The sequence below is a fragment of the Streptopelia decaocto genome (assembly GCF_964273445.1).
Source record: "Streptopelia decaocto genome assembly, chromosome: 2".
NCBI lineage: Eukaryota > Metazoa > Chordata > Aves > Columbiformes > Columbidae > Streptopelia > Streptopelia decaocto.
This window is the reverse complement of record NC_138655.1, coordinates 134897719-134919193: the sequence shown is the minus strand read 5'-3', so window position 1 is coordinate 134919193 and position 21475 is coordinate 134897719. Positions and strand designations below refer to the sequence as shown.

The 21475-nt window shown below is 36.9% G+C and overlaps 1 protein-coding gene across 1 annotated transcript in view; it reads right to left on the bottom strand.

Annotated features, from left to right (window-relative positions):
- The window catches only part of THSD7A (thrombospondin type 1 domain containing 7A), a 195306-nt gene that overhangs the window by 12848 nt on the left and 160983 nt on the right, over window positions 1-21475 (bottom strand). The window contains exons 15-21 of the mRNA XM_082045561.1: window positions 18176-18354; window positions 13618-13751; window positions 11671-11824; window positions 9582-9723; window positions 9002-9117; window positions 3083-3200; window positions 289-434 (exon numbers count right to left, since the gene is read on the bottom strand). Coding sequence (XP_081901687.1) covers window positions 289-434; window positions 3083-3200; window positions 9002-9117; window positions 9582-9723; window positions 11671-11824; window positions 13618-13751; window positions 18176-18354 — 989 coding nt within the window. The remainder of the gene's footprint in view (window positions 1-288; window positions 435-3082; window positions 3201-9001; window positions 9118-9581; window positions 9724-11670; window positions 11825-13617; window positions 13752-18175; window positions 18355-21475) is intronic.

Sequence of the window (21475 nt, the reverse complement as noted above, 5' to 3'; positions counted from 1 at the left end):
TCTTCTAGAATGCCAATCTATTTCCTCAGATATTCTTTTACAACAGAAAGATTTAAATTATTAGCAAAGATGCTGCTCAGGTAGCAAAGTTTACATTTATACTTTGAATATCTGTAGGACATTTTTATAACTGTTGACAAATACGAACTCTAAGAATAAATCTTTAGTTTTTGTATAAGAGGGGTGGAAAAAAATTGTTTACAGTGTTATGAAGCATGTGTCAGAACATATCACAAATATGCCTAGATATGCAAGCTCTGTAATGCCAAAGTCCCATATGGCTTTTACCTCTACTTTGCATGCAGACCATTGACCATATTGCCATCGATAACAAGGTTTTACTGGACAGGGTTTGAATTGCTCCATCTGAGAAGGACAGGGTCTCCCATCACCCTGAAATGGCTGATTTATGGTCCTTCTTCGGATCATTTTTCCTATTAATGAGAAACAGCAATATAACTAACAACAAAGTGGTTAGACTGATTTACTCCTCAAAATCCTTCTACTTTGGTGAAGAGCATTGTGTTTGAATAAAGTATTTTTTCACATTTCACAAGTTGGATTGTAAAATAGTTGGTCTGTTGGCTCCTGGAAAATGTAAATCCCTAAACCAGACAAGTCAGACACTTTATATTGTATCATTTGTACTGCAAGAAGTGCAGGAGGGTGTCTGATTAGGATTTCAGATTGTTCCTGTAACGGCAAACAAAAAGTATCAATTTCATAGTTCAGAAGCCTGGGGAAAAATATTTTTTCTGAATGTGACATATTTGTGGCACTTCACTGGTGATACTGGCTCCTCATCTGGAGTTTGCTGCTAGAAAGAAACAACTCATCTATCTCTTCTTCCCTGAGTTAATACACAATCATGTGTCCCATGATTGCCTGATGCCCACAACCAGGAACAGCTTGCAATTTTCTCTCACTGTCTGTCTGGATAATGTGACATGCAGATTTTGAAGGGCATGGAGGATTCTTCACTCAGAAAATTAAAATACAACAGGCTTATCCAACATTAATCTTGTCTTCAACCATGAATAGCACGCTATCCAGTGTCATTGAGATACAGGTTCTATTTCAAATACTTATATAAACAGAAAGGGGAAGACATTTTTATCCTTTTACAACTCTTGCTTCTTTCATCTTGCAGTGAATATTAGACCATTTCAGAGAGGTCATGGCATATAACAAAAACAATTTTTGTGTGCTAGAAGTAATGCTATAGTGGCTGCTCTAGACTTGGCACCTCACAAGTGTTTCCACAAAAACAACACAGCTGTGGTATTTTAATATGTATATAGATAAAGACATGAACCAAGTCTGAAGTAAGATGTATATATTTAAATTTGTTTACTAAGGCTTATAAAAAACTAAGGAATCACATAGATTTATGTACATAGAAACCAGGGTTAGCAGGCCAAAACAATTCATCTTGAACTCCACACTTCAGACTGAGGCATCTGGAATTGAACAGCCTTATGATCATGGCACAAATCTTTTGCTGAGAGCAAGCTACACAAGCCACGATGCAATAGCAGAACTATATCAGTCTCCTAGACATCTGTGTTCACTGCCGCTAGCTAGAAGGATATTCATCAAGTGGAGCCTCATCATTCTTGGATTCACAGCTGCTCCAACTGACATGTCACAGGAGAAAAAAAAATATTGAAAAATACTGAAGAAAAAAGCTGAAGATGAGCAATGAGCAGAATTCTTGCATACAGTATTCTTCCTAAACTTTATGGATATTTGCGTGGGTGCATAAGAGTGATTCAGCTTTGTGGTCACTGGGTTTATTAGATGGTTATCACTTATTGAAAAAAGCAATTATTTCTTACTTCCTGACTAACAGGAAAATTATAGCTTCAAGAATTACATATGAGGTTGCCATCATCTGTTAAAAACACTGAAAATTTGAAAGCTGTTTTACATTACTATTTATTTATTTTACTTCTACAAATAAATTTTATACTTGTAAAGCACAGGGATTTCAGATAGTGACCCACATCCACATTTTCAAAAAGCATAGCAACAATAATTCTCACTTGGAGAAATATCAGGTCAATTGTTGAGTTCTTGTATATAAACAGGAGCTTGTAAAGGAAATTCTGTCAACATATAAAAGCCTTCGATAGAGCTGTCAGTTCCATTCTTACTCTATAAGGGTTATTTTGAAGATAGAAGTGTAGATTATTTGGGGGTAGAAGACATGCTTGAGAAGTAATGTCAAGAACTGAAACCTTACATTATTAGATACTACAGTATCAAATTATTAACTGTAGTATTTCAAAAATCCACAGGTCTTTCTGTTCAGATCCTGAGGTCCTCAGAGCTTTCAGATGTTTTTGCCTAGACTTTTTCCCTGTAGTGTGCTCCCCAAGGAGCACAAAAAGATGAGCCCAGCAGTTGAAAGTGGTTTCCATACACTGCTAGACATTCAATATCTGTAGTGACGTATTCCAGACATGATTGGAGAATGAAGAGGCTTCATTGACTTTCAGTAGTTTGTACACTTTAGTTGCCTGCCACAACAGTACTTTCAGGCTCTTCTTCTGAGACATATTAGTACAAATACATAACAAGAGTTCCCCTATAACTAGAATATGGCTTTGCTATCCATTCACTGAGATCTGATTTAAAAACACTCAGTGTTTAGCAACATTTTGTAAAAAACAAGTTAATGTGATCACAGTGAAAGTAGCATGTCCCCCTGCCTTTATTCTGTGTTTAAAAACACAGAATTTTGCAGAGAGTAAATTTGTTTTAATCACTGTGATGTTCTACAAGTTTAGTTGTTCTAAACTCACTCTTAATGAAACTTAGGAAGAAATTCTTCCCTCCTTCCCCCCACCTGCTGAAAAAGAAATATTCAAATCAGTGTTCATCTTTGTCTCAATATATCATTCATCATATCTCACTTTGTTCCCAGAGTCAGAAACTATTCTGGGCCAACTTCTCCTTATCTTCAGTGAGTACAGTCTCACTGTAGCATATTATTTCCATGAACAAGGCTGATTTAGATCCTCATCACTCTCCCTAGCTAGTTACATTTACTAGTTCTGCAAAAGGAGATATTACTAACCTGTAAGGCCACATGTTTGAGAGCACTCAGACCAAGGGGACCAGTCAGAGAGCTGACAGTTCACAGGACACTCCACCACACAGGATGTATTCATTTGCCATGTCTTCTCCAGACCAAGCTAAAAGTAAATGTTCAATGGTCAGCACATAACACTCAGTCTGTGTCACTGTTGCAGGCTACGCATTTGGATACGGTGAATCTGAGACAGCTAAAGCTTTAAGAAAGCATGAAATCATTATTAAATAAAAGATAAAATACTTAGAACATTTAAAAATCTCACTTCAAGGCAGTCCTAACACATATATTGATTTACAAATACATGTTTAAATCCTATTTTCATCAATTATTTTCTAAATTAGAGTCTATAAATGGAGGACTTCAGCTCTACAGTATCACTTTATACAACAGGTGAAGGACAAAGTGATTTATGAAGTAGCAATAAAATATTTCCAAATAGGAATATACAAATGCTGAACTATCAACAGCTATTAACAGCTGAATTCAAGTGATGCTAGGAGCCAGGTTCAAAACTAACAAAAGGAGAAGGATGAACATGCACTGGATAGTCAATTTATGTGTCAGAAGTTGTTGTGGATGCTAAAAGTTTACAGAAGCTCCAGAGAGTCTGAATTAGTTAATGGAAGAGAAATCTGAATATTAAAACACACAGAAACCCCATTGATCAAATGCAATCAAAGAGCTGAAAACAGGTGGCAGCTGTGAGAGGAGTAGATGGATACTCATGTATGTCTGTTCTCCTTACTCTTCCTTAAGCGTCTGCTTATGTCTCTCTCATTTTTCTCCTAATGTGGTATATAAGTTTATTATATATGTTATGCTATCCAATCTACTGTATGCAAAAATATTGACATGGCATTGACAATGGTTTGTTCTAAAAGAAGTAGAGCTTTGCGTGTTTTCTGGAAACCTTTGCAAAATGCAGAATCCTCTAACATCCCTAAAACAAAAGCTCCAAATGCTGGAGGAGTATGAGAGAAGTGGGACACAGAAAATAGCCAGACTCCTGTGTCTTCCCAAAAATACATTCTGTGCTGAGCTGTTCTCTGGGCAGGAGTCAGCCTAACACTATAAAATGATAGAACCTGCACAGTGAAGGACAAGTTTTATGACCATGCTTGGAGATGGCACAGTGGCTACATTGTCCTTTGGTCTAATCCTGTAAACCCATTTCTATGTTCTTATAAACTCCCATGCTCCAGACTTTCCCATTCAAGGAAGAAAAGAAATATTCTCACTAACACATGAGAATATATGATGCAGGGTGGAATACTACTGATGGCACAAATATTAGCATGACAATAATAATCCCTCCAGTCTGTAAAACATCAGAATGAGTTAAAACAATAGGTCGATTATAGTGTTTATGACATAAAATGTGAAAGAAAATCAATCCTGCCAATAAGAACTGATTTGCAGCTTCTCAGCATAAAACAGTCTTCTTCATTGGCCCTCAACAGAACCTTAATCATCGAGGCCTTTCAGAATCCCAGGAGGTTGTGATTATTTTTTTTTTTTTAAGGCAAACTAGATGTTTCAAAACCTATTAATTTTAATGAATGGAAATGTTAATGACATAAAACCAGCAGTTAAGACTTTAAAAAGGAAATAAAAACAATATTTCCTACTAAATGCTAGCATAGAGCAATAATTAGGCGCAACATTAACATGTCCTCCATAAATAAGCTACTACCAGTACTGGAAATGTCTCACCCTGATAGACTCACCAAGTCTTAAATCTGTATTTGCAGTACCATTTATTGAGACAAATGAGGTTTTAGACCTCTGTTCTGTTTTATACATCAAAGAACGAGTTCTTGGCTTTTCTCTGAGGCACAGTATAACCTTGATTATCCAGCTATCACACACAGGTAACACCTGAAACCTTTGGATAATCTGGAATTTGGATAATTAGGAAACCAGAGAACCTTCTTTAAAGTCTATATTTGGGTCAAATCTTCTGAGCAAAGGCTTTAAAGCCTGCTGAATTGATTCCTGCTAATTATAGAAACACGACTGCTCTCTTTCAAGACTGGCCTTCTCAGCTGGACTTTGGCAGCTACAGAAGGAAAAGCCCAAGAGAGATATTAAAGGTGAACAGGAGAAAGCTGAAGGCCAGATTACCCACAGTGATCTGCCATTTACATGTCTTAGATACTGAAGTGCTGTTGAAATAGATTTAGGGAACAATTGGCAGGTTGCAGTTTTATATTAATTACACATTATTTCCCGCACCTTAAAGAGCCTTTGTTGTGGATAAGGTGTGGTTTCTGATTCGAGAATGACAAGTACTGGAGGAGTTACACCAAAAGCTATCACTGGGTGCCCTGTATTCCTGGTCACACACATCAGGGGCAGGCGGCTGCCAGACCAACCTGCTCCATAAACCCTGTGATCCACAAAAAGTATCTGTATTTGCTGAAAGGAATGTTTGGCACCACAGATTAACCTCTGCTGGAGGTTAATCATGTAATCTGACAAGCAGACTATTTGCCAATAAAACAGAAAAGTTTGCTTTCTAATGCAGACAAAACTGCTGGTTTCTAGGCTTTTCTGATCTTTAAGTGAAGGTAAATGAATAAAAACCAAGCCCATAAATATGAATATGACCAGGACCAGCTTGCTTTAGGTGATTTGATTTACAAATACTGAAGGAAAAGATGAGCCAAGTTCTTGTGATGTGCTAATTTTGTAGAGTTAGAGACCAAGTAATCCAGTATTACTGTGCCCTGAGAGTTTGAAAGGAACTATGTTAACATAATGAGGCCTTGGAAATAAGCTCTAGAAATTGATTTATCCTGGCAGTAATCAGGATGACTGCCTAGCTTCTTTAGCTGATTGACTGAAACAAACACAAGATCATATGGATGCATTATTAAAGCAGAACACGGGGGCTCAAAATAAATGGTGCTTATACATGGTGATAGTCAAAAGACAGAGTGAAGGGATTTTTTTAATATATAGCTTTTATATGTTTCTTGAATCACATATTATATATAGGAACTCAGACACTGCAGTCAGATGCCTTCCTTTCTCAGGGATCAGGATAGATTTAGCTCTTCTGATCGCTCTTCTTTGCATACAATAATGAGAATCATAATTCTGTAAATGTATCTACACATAAATTAAACAAAATTTTTGCTTTATTCATCCATCTTATGATCGTGCAGGGGGAATTCCATTAGCTACAAAATTATTTCATCTTTCTCTTACTATCAACTTTTCTAACCACGTGCACTCTGTTTTGAACTTCAATTAATCTTTCTGCACTGCCCTTATAATGCAAAAACACAAGTTAAAACCAAACAAACAAACCCAGACCCAAGCAAACAAAAAACCCCAAACAAACAAACAAACAAGGGGATAAAAAGAGAAAAAAAAAACGCAAAACCTCAAACCCAAACCAAAACACCCTGAAGGATTACCTGTGATTAGATTAGTAAGAAGTGCATAGTATGTATTCACATTTTGGTAATTTCTTGAATACTTTCCTCTCGTGACTTGGAAGGTCACAGAGTTTGCTTTCACATCTTCAGAGTGAAGGGTCTGGTAAGATCTGGACAGCCTGGCTTTCTTGTTAATCAGGTTAACAGGTTTTACTCCTCACAGTTATTGGATCAGCCTTTGACCTTGTCACACTGCTGCTTACACATCCATAATGCAACAAATAGTCTTAACAGTATGACTGGGGAGTGGATCAGAGCTTTCTACTGGAAGATGTACCTCTATATCGTCTAACAAACCAAAAGGGCAAATAAGACCCTATAACAGTGGTTGCTGATAAAGCCAGGACCTCACTGCAGTGACGTCTGTTGGCCAGTCATTTACAGCAAGTAGCTTTTGAAATATTTTATTGTTGTCCTAATTATTTATCTGAGTAATAAAGTTTCATTTCTTAAATGCAAGAAAGCTCCAGATGTTTTCTGCAATGAGATTTCAGTGTAAAATGTAATCATTTGTTCTAAATGTTGCTCAAAATCTTTGGTTAACAACAGGAATAATTTCTTGGCTTTATGTTAGAAGAATTATTTTTCCCCTTAATATCTAATAAAGCATATTTTCCTCCCTTGAAATATTCACGTGGATGGATATTTTCTATCGTGTATTGGTATGAATTAATCAATATTGCAGTCTCTTACAAGCCAAAAGCCAATTTTTTTTTTTCTATTAACATATTAAAACATTAACAGATTGCATTAATGTGTTCCCTTATTAACTTCACAGAAACTTGCTGGTGGGTAGCCAGATCCTGAGTCTTTTCCTGAGACATAAATGATCAAATTATTAGATTTGAATATAATCCCAAGAGCTATATGTGAAGGAGAAACCTGGAACAAAAGTAGGGTTCCAGCCTCAGCAGAAACCTCCTGCCTTTGCTAAGATTTTATGGATTCAAGAATCCAGGATGTCAGAGTGGGTTGGACAAGCCTATGTAGGTCAGATACACAATTACAAAAGCATTGTCCAATGTACATGACAGGTTTCCTGATTCCTCCCGCTCCTGAAGAGACTCTTCTCTATGGGCACATCCTGAAGAGCAGCTACTAAACAGGAAGGTTCAATAGAAAAGATGTTGGTACCAAAGCTGCTTGTGGAGCTACCCATTGCAAGTGATTTTGTTTCTGATGTCAAGGTGGTGCTGGAATGGCAACTGAAAGAAGTTCAGTTACTTTCCATCAGAAACGCATGTAGGATTGCCCTTAATGTAACAGTTTTTGGGCCCCTCACTACAAGAAAGACATTGAGGTACTGGAGCGTGTGCAAAGAAGAGCAATGAAGCTAGTGAAGGGTCTGGAGCACAAGTCTTATGAAGAGCGGCTGAGTGAACTGGGGCTGTTTAGCCTGGAGAAAAGAAGGCTGAGGGGAGACCTTATTATTCTCTAAAACTACCTGAAAGGAGGTTGTAGCATGGAGGGTGTTGGTCTCTTTTCCCAAGCAACAAGTGATAGGACAAGAGGAAGTGGCCTCAAGTTGTGCCAGGGGAGGTTTAGATTGGATATTAGAAAAAATTTCTTCACTGAAAGGGTTGTCAAGCATTGGAACAGGCTGCTCGGGGAAGTGGTTGAGTCACCATTCCTGGAGGTATGTAAAAGATGCGTAGATGTGGTGCTTAGGACCTGATTTATTGGTAGACTTGGCAGTGTTAGGTTAATGGTTGGACTTGATCATCTTAAAAGGTCTTTTCCAACCTAAACAGTACTATGATTCTATCACACAGCATCACTTGTGTTGCATTCCCATTTTTGTTTACATTACTACCTCCATGCAATTGGAAACGTTTAGACCAACTCACAAAATGTCAGAAAACTAGTGCTGTCAAATTTGAAGTTAGTTCATACATTTGCAAAATGGCTCTTTAAAAATGTAGGGCTTCTGTCTGCTGGTTAGTTCTCCATATATGCTCCTATTTAATATTGCATTCATGCTACATATTTTTTTAAACAGGCCTGGGTACCTTTTGCAATGCACAGCTGTATACAAGACGTTAGCATTCAACGTAGCTGCAGAATGGCACATGAGAAATATTTTCCAACACATTGAGTAAATGATTGATACTGGCAGCTGTCCAAGGCTCGATGCAGAAATCGTATCAAATTAGAATGATGATTGGTGTTCTGATTAAGATTTATTACCTTTATTCTACTTTATCAATTATTGTTTCTAAGCCATTTCCTTCAGGACGTAATAATTAGCATATGTTCACGGAGGCACTTAAAAGTTAACCGAAGGAAATTGTATTAAAATCACCGTTGACGGCACAGTTCATTTCAGGGGTACTTAACAATCCATGAATAATGTTGCAAAACATCTGGTGAAGATGGGTTATATGCCGCATAGCTCAGCTGGCTCAGTACTAATTATCACCATTAGAAGGGAGCTTACTCACAGGTACCCACTCACCTCTTCACAGTACTTCAGGTCAACTGATTTGCCATCACTGCGAACACAATCAAGCATCCGTGTTTTGATTCCATTACCACAGACAGCCTTCTCACTGAGCTGACATGTGCTCCAGTCTGGAAGTAAGGAATTCATTAGCGTAGCAGACATTTTAGATGAAACTTATAATGATCCAGTCTCCCACCTAATTCTAATTCTGATGCCCTAAAATAATCCTCACAAACAACTTTTACATATGCAAGAGCTCATGAAGCCCAGCTCCTACACATTTTTGGAAACAGTGACTGTTACTGCAAGTTGTGAGTGCCATGATGCCTCCCATAAAAGCTCATATTTGTTTTCATCTGCACTGATTTTGAGCAAAACACAAAATTATAGGAGAAATACATTTCCTGGAGTTACAGTATGCATGCTTCACCCAAGTTGCAAAGCCTCCAGTAATGTTTTATCTGGATCAAATTACCTGAATCAGTTTTCAGTACAACCTCCACAGCTCTCTCTGGATAAGAACAGAAAGCTGAAAAACCTGTCCTGTAACATGAATGGAAGTAAGCTCAGGCTGTCACTAAAGCACAAATACCTGTCACATTGTAGTCATAGTGGTAGCAGTTTTTGTTCAAAGTGCAGACTTCTGTCTCGATGGCAGCAGGACAAGACTTTCCATCTTCTGGTTGTCTCAGGGCTTCAGCTGACCTTTCACGGACACCACTTCCATTGCATGGCTTGAAAGAGAGATTGGAAACAGCTTTGATATTTTGTCACCCTCATACTTTTTCATGACACATTACAACAACCTTTCAAGTAATCCCTTAAAAATCCACAAATGTAATGTAACAGGATCATGCTGTTGCATCAGAGAAATCATCTTCATGTTATTTCAAAGATAATTTAATCCATTCTTTCACCTTGTTACTACTGTGGAATATTTATGGAGGGGTGAAATTATTGAAACTAAATATCAAAGGTGCAGGAGAATGGAACAGTGTGGAGATACTGTAGCCAGACCCTGTGTATGAGGCAGGTACCTGAACTAGATGGTTCTGTGTACATAGTTGCTGTCAACAAAGAGATAATATTCCATTCCATCCAAAATGCTAGTTGCTGAACTAGTAGTTGTGGCAAAATCTGCCCTGTGGATGAACTTTGCTGATTATAATCTCATTATAAAACCAAAACATACATCTATCCCAAAAGCTCCCTGCCTCCACCATGCCTCTATTCTCCCTCAAGCATGCTCTCTGAATTGTTTTAGGTCTATACCTTTAAAATTAAATTGAGAGAACTTTACACCAATCAATAACAAAGGTATGTATCACTAGGCTCACTCAAATTCCACCTAAATGTAGAAGATAGTATAAAATACCCTAACAACAGGGGAAAGTTAGGGAAGACACCATCACTGAGAAGTCAAGGAAAGAGCATCACAGACTTCTGGGATCAGTTGACAGGCAGAACCTATCTTTCCCCCCAAAGAGATGCTTTTGAGTAAGATTTGCATCTTGATTATACCAAGCGTTTCCCCAGGAAACTTAGACTTCAAGCTTGTATTTGTAATCACATTAGTAGCACTATATAGTCATCTTAAAATACATGTACTTGATACCAATGTGTATCTTTGCAAGTAAGGTGTATTTTTGCAACTGAAGTGTATTTTCAGACAGTATTTTATCACCAGATATCTAAAAGAACTTGTACCTGTTGCTTTAATAAATCTCAATATCTGTGGATCTAGTAAAGAGAATCTCACATTGTATGCACTCACATTTATAGTACATATTACACTATTCTTGAATATGTGCAAGTGTGTAAATTCCATGACCACAACCCAACCCTGCACTATTGGTGAATCAATAATCATGTGAATTCAGCATAATGCCAGATTGGCTGTTGAGCATGATCAGACCTGTAGTGCTGACTTGAGATCATTTTGGGTATAATTGGACATCACTCAGAAGCTAAGCTCAGCCACCCCCAGCCCCCAGTAATATACTGAACACAAGCTGGAATGCAAGGGGGTTTAGTTTCTGCCAAATTAAACCCTTTAACACAACAGCTACCCAAGGTGAAATATCCTCTAACTTGGTGACACCTCAGGACTTTCCTAACCAGTTCATATTTCAGTACCAGTGCTTTGGAACTATTTCACTCTCAAACTGGATATTGAGATGCTCATTTTCCAAATGTGGTGCACCAGAGCCTGAATACTCAGTGGTCCTGAAACACTTTTTATATTTGATTTGTTTTTTCTGGCATTCTTTTTTGAAATTGATGGCAGGAAAGCTCTTGACCTACAGACTTTGCTTGTTACAGGATAGTGACATTTTTAGTGCAGTGACTGCACTCCTATGGAGAGGCTCACAGCTGGTGTCAAAGATGGGCTCACAGTCCAATGCCAAAGCTATTCCACCACACAGAACCAAGACCACACCTAAGAATGACCACTGGGGATATTATATTTTATGTTTTGGAACAATCTCACTTAATGGAAAATAGTGGCACACGTTATTTGCAACCAGCTATCAAAGACCCTAAAGATGACAGGAAGATAGATATTTACATGTATAATCACTGCTCAATTCAGCATCTTTGCACAATACATCATGTACAGATTTTAAAAGTATCCTCCTAAAACCATAACTGTTACATTTCAGTATACTTCTACTTCTTACCAAAGAACATCGAGACCACGCTCCCCATTCAGAAATAACACAGTCCTCAGGACATGGTAATGTGCATTTTCTAGCACCAAGTGGCATCTCTTCAGGATCACACAGATAGTCCTCTACAGTGTCAGAAGGACCATCCACAGTGTTCAGCATGCACCTGGAAAAAAGGGCTGCACATAAACTGCGTTTGCCATGGATTTTGTACAGTAACTGTATTCCACAGCATTCTGAAGTATTTTAGCATTTTGTCAGCACATAACAATAATGAAATAACTCAAATAATAGAACTAAGTATTGATCTATGAATATCCATGAAAAGCTGAAGAGCCAAAAATAATTCCCATTTTTACACATGAAAGCCATATAGCAAAATGCAGAGTATTTAGACAGTCCCTATCAACAATTTGCTGAGTTTCCAGGCAGGTGATTAACTTGACGTTAGCCTGAGTAATGAAAATCTTCTATAGTTTAGACATATTTTGTGCATGTTTCAACTGATATTTTAAAATCTAGAAATATCAAAACTTTTAAAATTTTATATTCTTAGTATTAATCCCTAATTTACACAGATATGTTTTAATTACCATTGTATTAAAGTAGCAGCTGGAGGCCCAGTTGAGAAATTAATATGCTTAGTTATGTAGAGCTGAAGACAACAGTCTTCCTTCCACAGTATTTCCAATACGGTGGCATCTATTGTTAATGTATCCCTTCTACCTGTCCACAGAAGACCAACTAGTACAAGACCAGAATCATTCAAATTAAGAGGCTTGCATCTGTTTTATGGAATTGCAAGATAAAAGCTCGTATCAATAGGAAGCCATTCACACATAGGGAAATATGCAGAAATTGTTCCATTAGACTACATAATTTTTTTTTACAAGTATCTTACATTATCAGACTAAATTTAATGACATCATATGACAATAACGGAAAAGTTAGATGTTTATAGTCCTAAAGGGCTGAAAAAATTTTATGTCTTTATCTTTGATTGGAGCGTTAAGGTCTATTTTTCAAAATAAACACTGATTAATTTTGATTTTTCATACTGGAGTTTTTAAAGAGTATTCTTATGGGAATTTGTTTAGATGCTACCTGCGTGAGAACAGTTATGCATAGTCTTTCTAACTTGGGTCAAGCAAGGATTAAGACTTTGACCTATTTGAAGTGGTTACACTGAAAAACAGTGCTATTGTGAACAAAACTTTGTAAATATGCCAGTTTCTAAACACTTGTGGCAGGGAAAAGAGAACATTTTGCAGTTCACTGTATAAAGCTCTCATTTTGGACCTCCAAACTGAATTCACATTATGCTTTATTATTCAGATGTATAATATCAATTTGCATATTGCTTTGTGGTTAGCCACCAAAGAAACCCAAACCAACCCCCAAACAACCCAGACTCCATGTACTGCTTTACTTGCTGTTGTACCGCACTGTGTGAGACTAATTTTAGTTAACCTTTGATTAGAGCTCTAGGATGATGAGCAAGCATACAAGATGCCTAAATCAGGTTCAATAAACAACATATTTCTGGATTTTTCTATTTCACTTCATTCCCTTTTGCGATTTGTTCCTGTAATAATTGTAACTATTATTCCTAAGTGCTTAGGTACTTAAAGCGTTTTTAAAATACTAGTTTCACAGAGAAAGAGGACCATTTCATTTTTCAGAAAAACACTAAAATTTTACATTGCAGTGTTTGTAGTAGTATAAGTACAATATATATTAGTTTATAAACTAGGAATCAAGGTCTATATCTATAACCACTAGACAGAGCCATCATATTAGACTCACTGAAGCTATTTTAATTTACATCAGCCAGTATTCTGGTCCCATATACTTCAGCTGGACTTAACACTATACACAGTATGTTTGGGATTGGAAGGGACCTCAAAAGATCATTACACAGAATTACATAAAATTTAAATACAGTCAATACTGTTTTACCTGACTTTCCTTGTTTGAACACCTTCTCCACAGTTCTCTTTTAAATCCACATTGGTCACCTTGCAGACACTCCAGGGCTCGGTAACCCATATGTACTGGCTGCAGTCACTGTGGCAGGGGACTACCTCATATACCTGGAATCCACATTGAGTGTCAGATTTGTTGCACACAAGTAAGATAAATGTGCAACAGTGATCATGCAAAAAAAGGGGTTAATGCTCTTTTTGGTAAGAATAACAAAAGTAAACTTGCCTAATTAGAGGTTATAGCAATAATACAGATACAATATTTGATAGAAAAATATAGAAATAATAAAAAGTCAGAAGCTAAGACGTACAATGACAGATTCCCTAGTTTGCTCTCCCACTAAACCCACATTATGCCATTTCTACTAATAACATCAACACAACTAACACAAATTCCCCAACACTTGACACTTTGAAGATTCAGCTGGACAGGGTGCTGGGTCATCTTTTCTATCTTGTCTTGGCCAAGAAAGGGTGGACCAGATGATCCTTGTGGTCCCTTCCAGCTAGGTATTGTATAATTCTATGAAAATCTGTAACTAGGCTGGCTCATGAGTATATCTTTTAGAAAAATGTCACTAAAACTCTGCTAAAACTTTACTTCTGTCCTTCACATCTCTCCTCAACGACTCCATACCACTGTTGCAGGGTTTTTGTATTTCTAAAGAGAGGTGAGCTCAAGGTAAATTACACTAATACATACTGTTTCACTTTATTTTTCATTGTGGATAATTAAAATCACTCTAACATATTGGTGTGCCAGCATTAGTATTGTGTTTAGACTTCAATACAGATTTGAAACAGTATCTCCTGTGTTTTCTCAAACATATATTACAAAAAAGGACAGACAATATAACCATTAGAGCACAATCAGGAAGCACATGTTAAGGTTATCTCTCTATTTTAGAAACTCTTACCTGAGCCTGAAGAAAGTATTTTCATGAACCCAAGAGAAAAAACAAAGATGAAAAGAAAGATTAGAGTGAAGCATAGATATTTAAATGGCATTAATTTAGCTTTTATTATAAACAATATTCTATGACTTTTGCCAAGCAAGAGGCATCCAATTTTTCCTCTTGGATCTCCCTTGCTGTCGTGGGGCATTTTTGCAAGAAATTTGCCCTTGGAAGAAAATAACAGTTTATAAATGACAACAAGTTGGAAGAGACTATAAATTAGCTAGCCTCTTTCTCGGTTCTTAATACACACTGTTTTCCTTTTTTTGTCTATAACAAGCACCAACTCCTCACACAGTAGGGAATCCAGTTTCCCTAAAACAAGCAAAAATCCTCAATGGTTTTGGAGAGGATTCTGGAATTCTCTATTAATTGAAATTGTTCTGATAGCATTAGTGCAACCGATTCAGTGGAATAGAAAGAACTGGCATTTCTCATCCTTCCTAAGTCCTTCATTACTTATTTTAATAATGCATAATTACCTGAAGCCCCATACCTCAAAATTACCTTATATCAGCTAACTTCACATACCATTCTGGGTATCAAGTCAGTACAACTAATATTTCTCAACAATCTAAGACATTGTCTTAAACAAGTCCTTGATTCTTTTCAGCAAAAATGGTTAGCTAGAAAAAGAGGACCGATGGTTTGATAGCTTAGCAGTTAACCTGCAACAAAATACCAGCAGTCAAAAAAAACCAAAAAAAACAAACAAAAAAAAACCACACAAACCAAAAAAAACTTGAAAAGTGAACGTATATAGAGTCTGGTGTACCACTATGCAGCTGATCAGCCCATGTACAAGAAGACCAGCAGAATCAGCATATTTGGGCCACCTTTGAACTACATAAGCATTAACTCAAGCATAGAGATGGGAGTTGTAAATGTATTTTAAGGAAGGTATTGGACTCAGTGCACAATTTTTAGTCACATGGAAAATGTTACTGTATTTATTCTTGTCCAGCATTTCCAAAATGAGAATAGGGGAAACCCTATTTTAGGGAAATATCTCTATATGTCTCATCCTGGTTGGCACAAGAAGAATACATAAACCCCACATATTCAACAGCCTTTCCAGTAAAATAGAAATTGGATATCTTCCCAGAAAACCAAAGGAAAATTCTGTATTGCATTGCATGTCCTTAGTAGTGTTCTCTTGACCCTACTGGCATTTTTTAACTACAACTGTGGGCCAGGGCAGCTGGGTGGTATAAGGATTGTATACACCTGCTGGGTAAGGGGGCAAATAATGCCTGAAGCCAATGAAGACAGGGATGTCCTTATTTTCTCTACAGTCTCAGATTAGTCTCTTCATTTGAAATCCTCTGAAGGCCATTGACATGCTTTTATAATAGAACTGACTATTATTATTACATTATGAAGACTTTTAGCCTACTGAAGTGAGTACTGAGCAAGCTTCATTCAGTTGGAGCATGGTTCAGGAGTCACCCTGGCATGCATGGCCCAGGAGGAGAGACACTCAATGAGACATCTACCATTCACTGTGTTCAGTCTCCCTCCAAAATACAGCTGTACACGTCAGCCCTGTGAGATGTTGAATAACTTGTTCTTAAAACTTGACGAACATCTTAAGCACTGTATTTCAGTGTTTCACTAGCTTTACCATTAGAAAGTTTCCCTAAGGCTTAACCCAAATCTGCTTGCAGCAGTCTAAGCCTGCTGCTTTTTATCCTATCCATGATGGCCATGGAAAATGGATTATTTCCTCCTTCTTTGCAACAGCCTTTTACGTACATGTTACCAGACTGCCAGCATCCTCTTTCCCATCTTTTCTTCCACATTGCAGTCTTTCCCCAGAGTTCCTAATTCCTAGATCTCAGCTTACAGCATGGCCCCTCTGTACATCATCTTATACATACTTGTGGACACCAAAGACCCACTCTAACCATTGTGCTTTGTATATGTGCAAATAAGCATGTTACATATATAGTTAATAAATACATAAATAAAACAAATTACATTTTATAATTGAAGTAAATATTCTGAAGAGTCAGTACGTTTCCAGTTGAATGAATTGTGGATCACATTTAGATTAAATATTTGATGCAAAATTGAAATGCATGTGTATTCCCTGCATGTTTCTGATTTGACAGTGAATGTATTTAAAATTGAAAGATCAGCCTCTATATTCTTCCACATTCCTACCTTTAGAGCTCCCTTCTCATAAAAGTACTATGTTACAATTTTATTTTTACAATAATTACATCTTGAATCATCTATTATTATTGGGCAAGTACCATGTAACATTGCAACAAATCAAATTCAAGTCAAAGTACCAGTAGAGGGCAACAGTGTTGCATCCAAGTGCCTAACAGACCGCTAGCAAAATCACCTTTGATACAGAAAAATACGAGCCTATTATGTACTACATGAATATTAAAGAAGGAAAAAGACTTCGGTATAGACTACATTTTGCTCCTGTTGAAATACATTCCTCCTAATTTAAAGCATATTTGCATGCTGACCCGTACCCAGCAACCCTCATTCTAGTTTGCATTTTGTTAAAGTAGATCACAGACTTACTTTATTAGCTGCAGTTTAACACTTATTATTTTATAAATTAGAACTAATTACATTCCTTAAAGTAGAAAATTAGATCAACAAGCCATTTCACTCTGTGCTAGCAAAATGTCAATAGGATAATATTAAGTACCTTCAGTTTTATTCTAACGCAAATTGACAGCACATTTTTTTTTCAGACTTTGAATATGTACAGAGAAGATTGTGTGGTTGTTTAACATGCCTCTGCAGACTAAATTAAATTAAACAGTAATATGGATATAAATCAACTCTGAAGAGCACAAGTTAATTGACAAGGAAGGTTTTTATTTCTAAAACTCTCCAAGCAAACAGGTGCAAACAAGCTTCAGGGCTCTGATTTGGACTAGTGCTAAACTTGATCCCAAAGACTAAATGCTCATCAGTGGTCAAAGCACTTCCAATGTGCTCTTTGGTTACATTTTTTGGCTTAGTTTCACTTGAAGAAGATGCAGACTGGGCAGCCAGGCTGCTTCGTACTGGAAAATCCAGGGTGGCTGGTGGGACAACTGGGAGACGGACTTCAGAAGTGCATTCCTGACTGGAACCACAGTATAAGGGCAAGTATACCTGAAAGGTCAAGCTCCAGCTTGTCTAAAACCCATTAAAGGCCACTGGGATGATACTGTGTGAGTGTTTGAGAGTTTTAACTTGCTTTCTGATCTAAGATGGTCAGGGAATGACACTAAGAATCTTACCAGTTTGAGCATCTGTAATGAGACATTTTACTCTTTGTAACAGAAGATCTTCAGAAAAGTGGTCTTCACAATTTGCATATAAGAATGTTTTACTGTCTCCAATCTGCACTTCAGATAATGCTCTAAATTCTTGCAGATGAGGAACTAATGAAGGCAGATCCTAAGCTCACTGAGGAAACCTAAGTCAACACATGCTCTTCCTTCTATCTGCATCTGCCCCTTATGTTTTTTATAGTTTTTCTACATCAGTAGACAATACAGCTAAAAGGGTTATCTGAGGTATGGAAAAAGCTGTATAAATAATGTAAATATGAATTACCTGATTGACGTGATCTAGCTTTGGACAGGGTCTTCCACCATTGTAGGGTTTTTCACGGAGCCATTTAGACCGAACCTTTACCCCGCTCCCACAGGATTTACTACAGCGAGACCAGTTGGACCACTCACTGAGCTTGCAGTCTGAGGGACATGGAATAATGCAGGCTTCCTCAATATAACCTGCATGAATGGAAAAGAAAGTGAAATCTCTTCATCATGTCACTCTGCCACTTCTCCCCGAAGCCCTCGTCTGCTTCATTTAGATTGTCCAAAGTTTGACTTGACAGGACTGTGTGAATAGAGAGATTTCTTCATCATTAGGGAAAAATTAAATTCTGCAGAAAATTGACACATATAGCTGGAGACTGTGTCAGAGTAGCAGCTGAGCATCCTCACTGCTATCTGATTAGGATTCACAGTCACCAGATTTCAGCATTCAAACTTTCTGACAGCTACAGTGTAATTGACGCTAACCCATCTCTCAGTTGCACCATTCTTACACTGTGAAATCAATATGTATTTTTAAGGAAAAAAAGGTTTAATTAAAAGCTCCTCCATAACTGTAACAAGTAACTCAATTGTAGTTATACATTAAAAATCCAACTGAATCAAAAGATATGCATCTTACCAGCCTGGAGCAAGGGAACTTAACACCTTGTGACCTTTCTAAGGCTAGAAAGAGAGAGTGGCCTGCCACATTAATGATCTGTCGATTAACAACCATCTGCCCCCAGTAGCACACTGAATAATTGCACTGAATGGAAAAGCAGATGTTTGCTTTGGATAAGTCATCGGTCCTGAGAGGTTGGAAAAGGCTATGACATGGTCTGTAGGGAGTAACATGAGGCCTCAATTCACTGAATGAGTGAAAATGCCTTTCTTTTAAAAGCAACATATGCCATAGCTCTACAATATGTGTCATTTATGCTAATTTTTAAAACAGAAACTATAAGACCTCAAACAAAAAGCTGGCCTTTACTTCATTTTTACTGCAACTATTCCTTATAGCCTATATGAACTCTTCCCTTTCCTGTGTCAGACCTGCAATGTATTTAGTGTTGGCAAATATTCACTTTAAAGAGTAAAGAAACCTTGGTGCAGTTAAAAGTGAATTAAGATATTTGATGAACACAGTTGCAAACCTAACACATATTTAGGTAATATTCTCAAATGATTGGCATAGTTTGCTAGGCATGGTTTTAAGTGTTTCTCACATATCTTGATTTTATTTTTGTTTGAAAGAAATCGCCATCATTTTCATCAGAACTGATGTTAGCGGCTCTGCTTTTTTAATCTATACTTCTAAGTAAAGGTATTCTGTCTCTTCTGTAAAGCAACCAATATCAATCACAAGTAAGTAAAGAATTAAAACACTTAAAATATTTTAATTCTATAAACCCATTTCTAGTTGCTTCCACTAATTTGTTGTAGACATTTGAACAGAAGGGTTTAAAAAAAATACAGTAACATTCATAATATTTTCTGGTCAAATTCAGGTGATTATTTTATCCTATATAGCCTTCCTTTGTTTGGAAGTGTTAAATAGTTAAATAAATGTAGAGAGCACATCCTCAATTTGAGCACTGCGGAACTACTGTTCACCAAATGGGTCTTCTTTAAAATGGCTAGAATGTTATTAGCTTGAATTGCAAGCATGTTTATTAAATATCTCTCACCATTTGATTGATCAGCTCCATGATACTGTATGAAAGGTACACTGTGTTAGACAAAATATATTTTTGAAGATCATATCACTGCATATCAGAGGTGGTGACACAGACTGCCCTGCAGTAGTAAATGCAAAATTGATTACATTTCACCTTACCTGACATCTCTGAGTGAGTCTTAGAAATCAGATGCACCCTATCACAGAGCCTCATCCTACATTGGACTTAGATTGCATAAATATCAAAGTCTTTATCATCAGCAGAAAGAAGCTTCTAACAAGCACTACAAACAGCACTACACAAAATCATATGCTCATATAATCAAGAAACTACTGAATGAAAATGGAGAATAACAAAAAATTTAAAATAAACAGTTCCCTCCAAGCAATAAAATAAGTGTTTAGTGTCTAAGTGAAGATTATGCTCTTTATGAATTTGCTTGAGATTCTGAAATGATGTCTTCCAATATAACTTGTAAGTAGGCTTTTGTTTGTTTGTTTGCTTTGTTTGGGGTTTTTGTTTGTTTGTCTGGGGGTTTTGTTGTTTGTTTTTTTTTGGGGGGGTTGTTTGTTTTAGTTTGTTTGTTTAGTTTGTTTTATTTTGGGTACGTGGTTTTTTTTGTTTTTGTTTTTGGTTTTTTTTCCCGGATAAACCTTTCAACTGTAACACACTTATGTCATTTAGCATTTGTTAAATTTCTGCCTCTGTAATTAATGTCTGGAAGAAACAAATTCAAGCTGCCTTAAATATATTGTGCATTCTTAATGAGGTAACTTCAGCTGGTATGGCCTGCTTGAGGAAGACTTTATTTTAAGGAAGACTTTATTTTAAGGACTTCCATAAGTCTCTGAGCTATTTTAAATTTGTCTTGATTAATCTCAAAGGTATCTTCCCAATCTAACCCAGTCATACAAAATTATCTCCAGGATATCACAGTATTTTGGTACTTGGACAAGTATAGCATGGACATATTTCATAGCCTACCAAAAGGAGTCTATGTGGAACACACTAAACTACAGCAATTGAAAAATTAGAAACTCTTTTCATTAGTTTCCTTTCAGATCAACCAAATGAGGACAATAAATATGAGAATGTTAACCAAAAAGTTTAGACAGACATGGTATCAAATACATGATACTATGTGGAAGTCCCAGGTAACATTTTAATTACACTCAGCTGTAGTTCAAGTGATTCCATAAAATATCAAATGAAACCATATCACTATAGCAACTTTTTTCATGTTATCTATGAAATATCTACATCGAAGTCAGGCACTAAAACTGCTTTAGCATTTAATGCAATAAAGCCAGAACAGCATCATGTTACAGGTATAGTGTTCGTGTTGTAACATGGAAAACTACAAGCTTGCTGATGTGCTAATGCATTCTGGGTAGAATACAATGGGCCAAGTGACATTTCCCACTCACTTTATAATGGAAAAATACTGAACTGCAATCTTATACTGGGTCTTTGATCCTATAAGCTTCATGGAATAGGTTCTGCTCACCATATAGCTCTTTCCTATGCCATTTCTTGGACACTTGGCCTGTGATACTCTCCTCTCACTTCTTCCTGTTTGCTCAGAAAAGCTAGCATCAAGACCGAAACTCCCCATGTGAAAATTAACCAGCTGA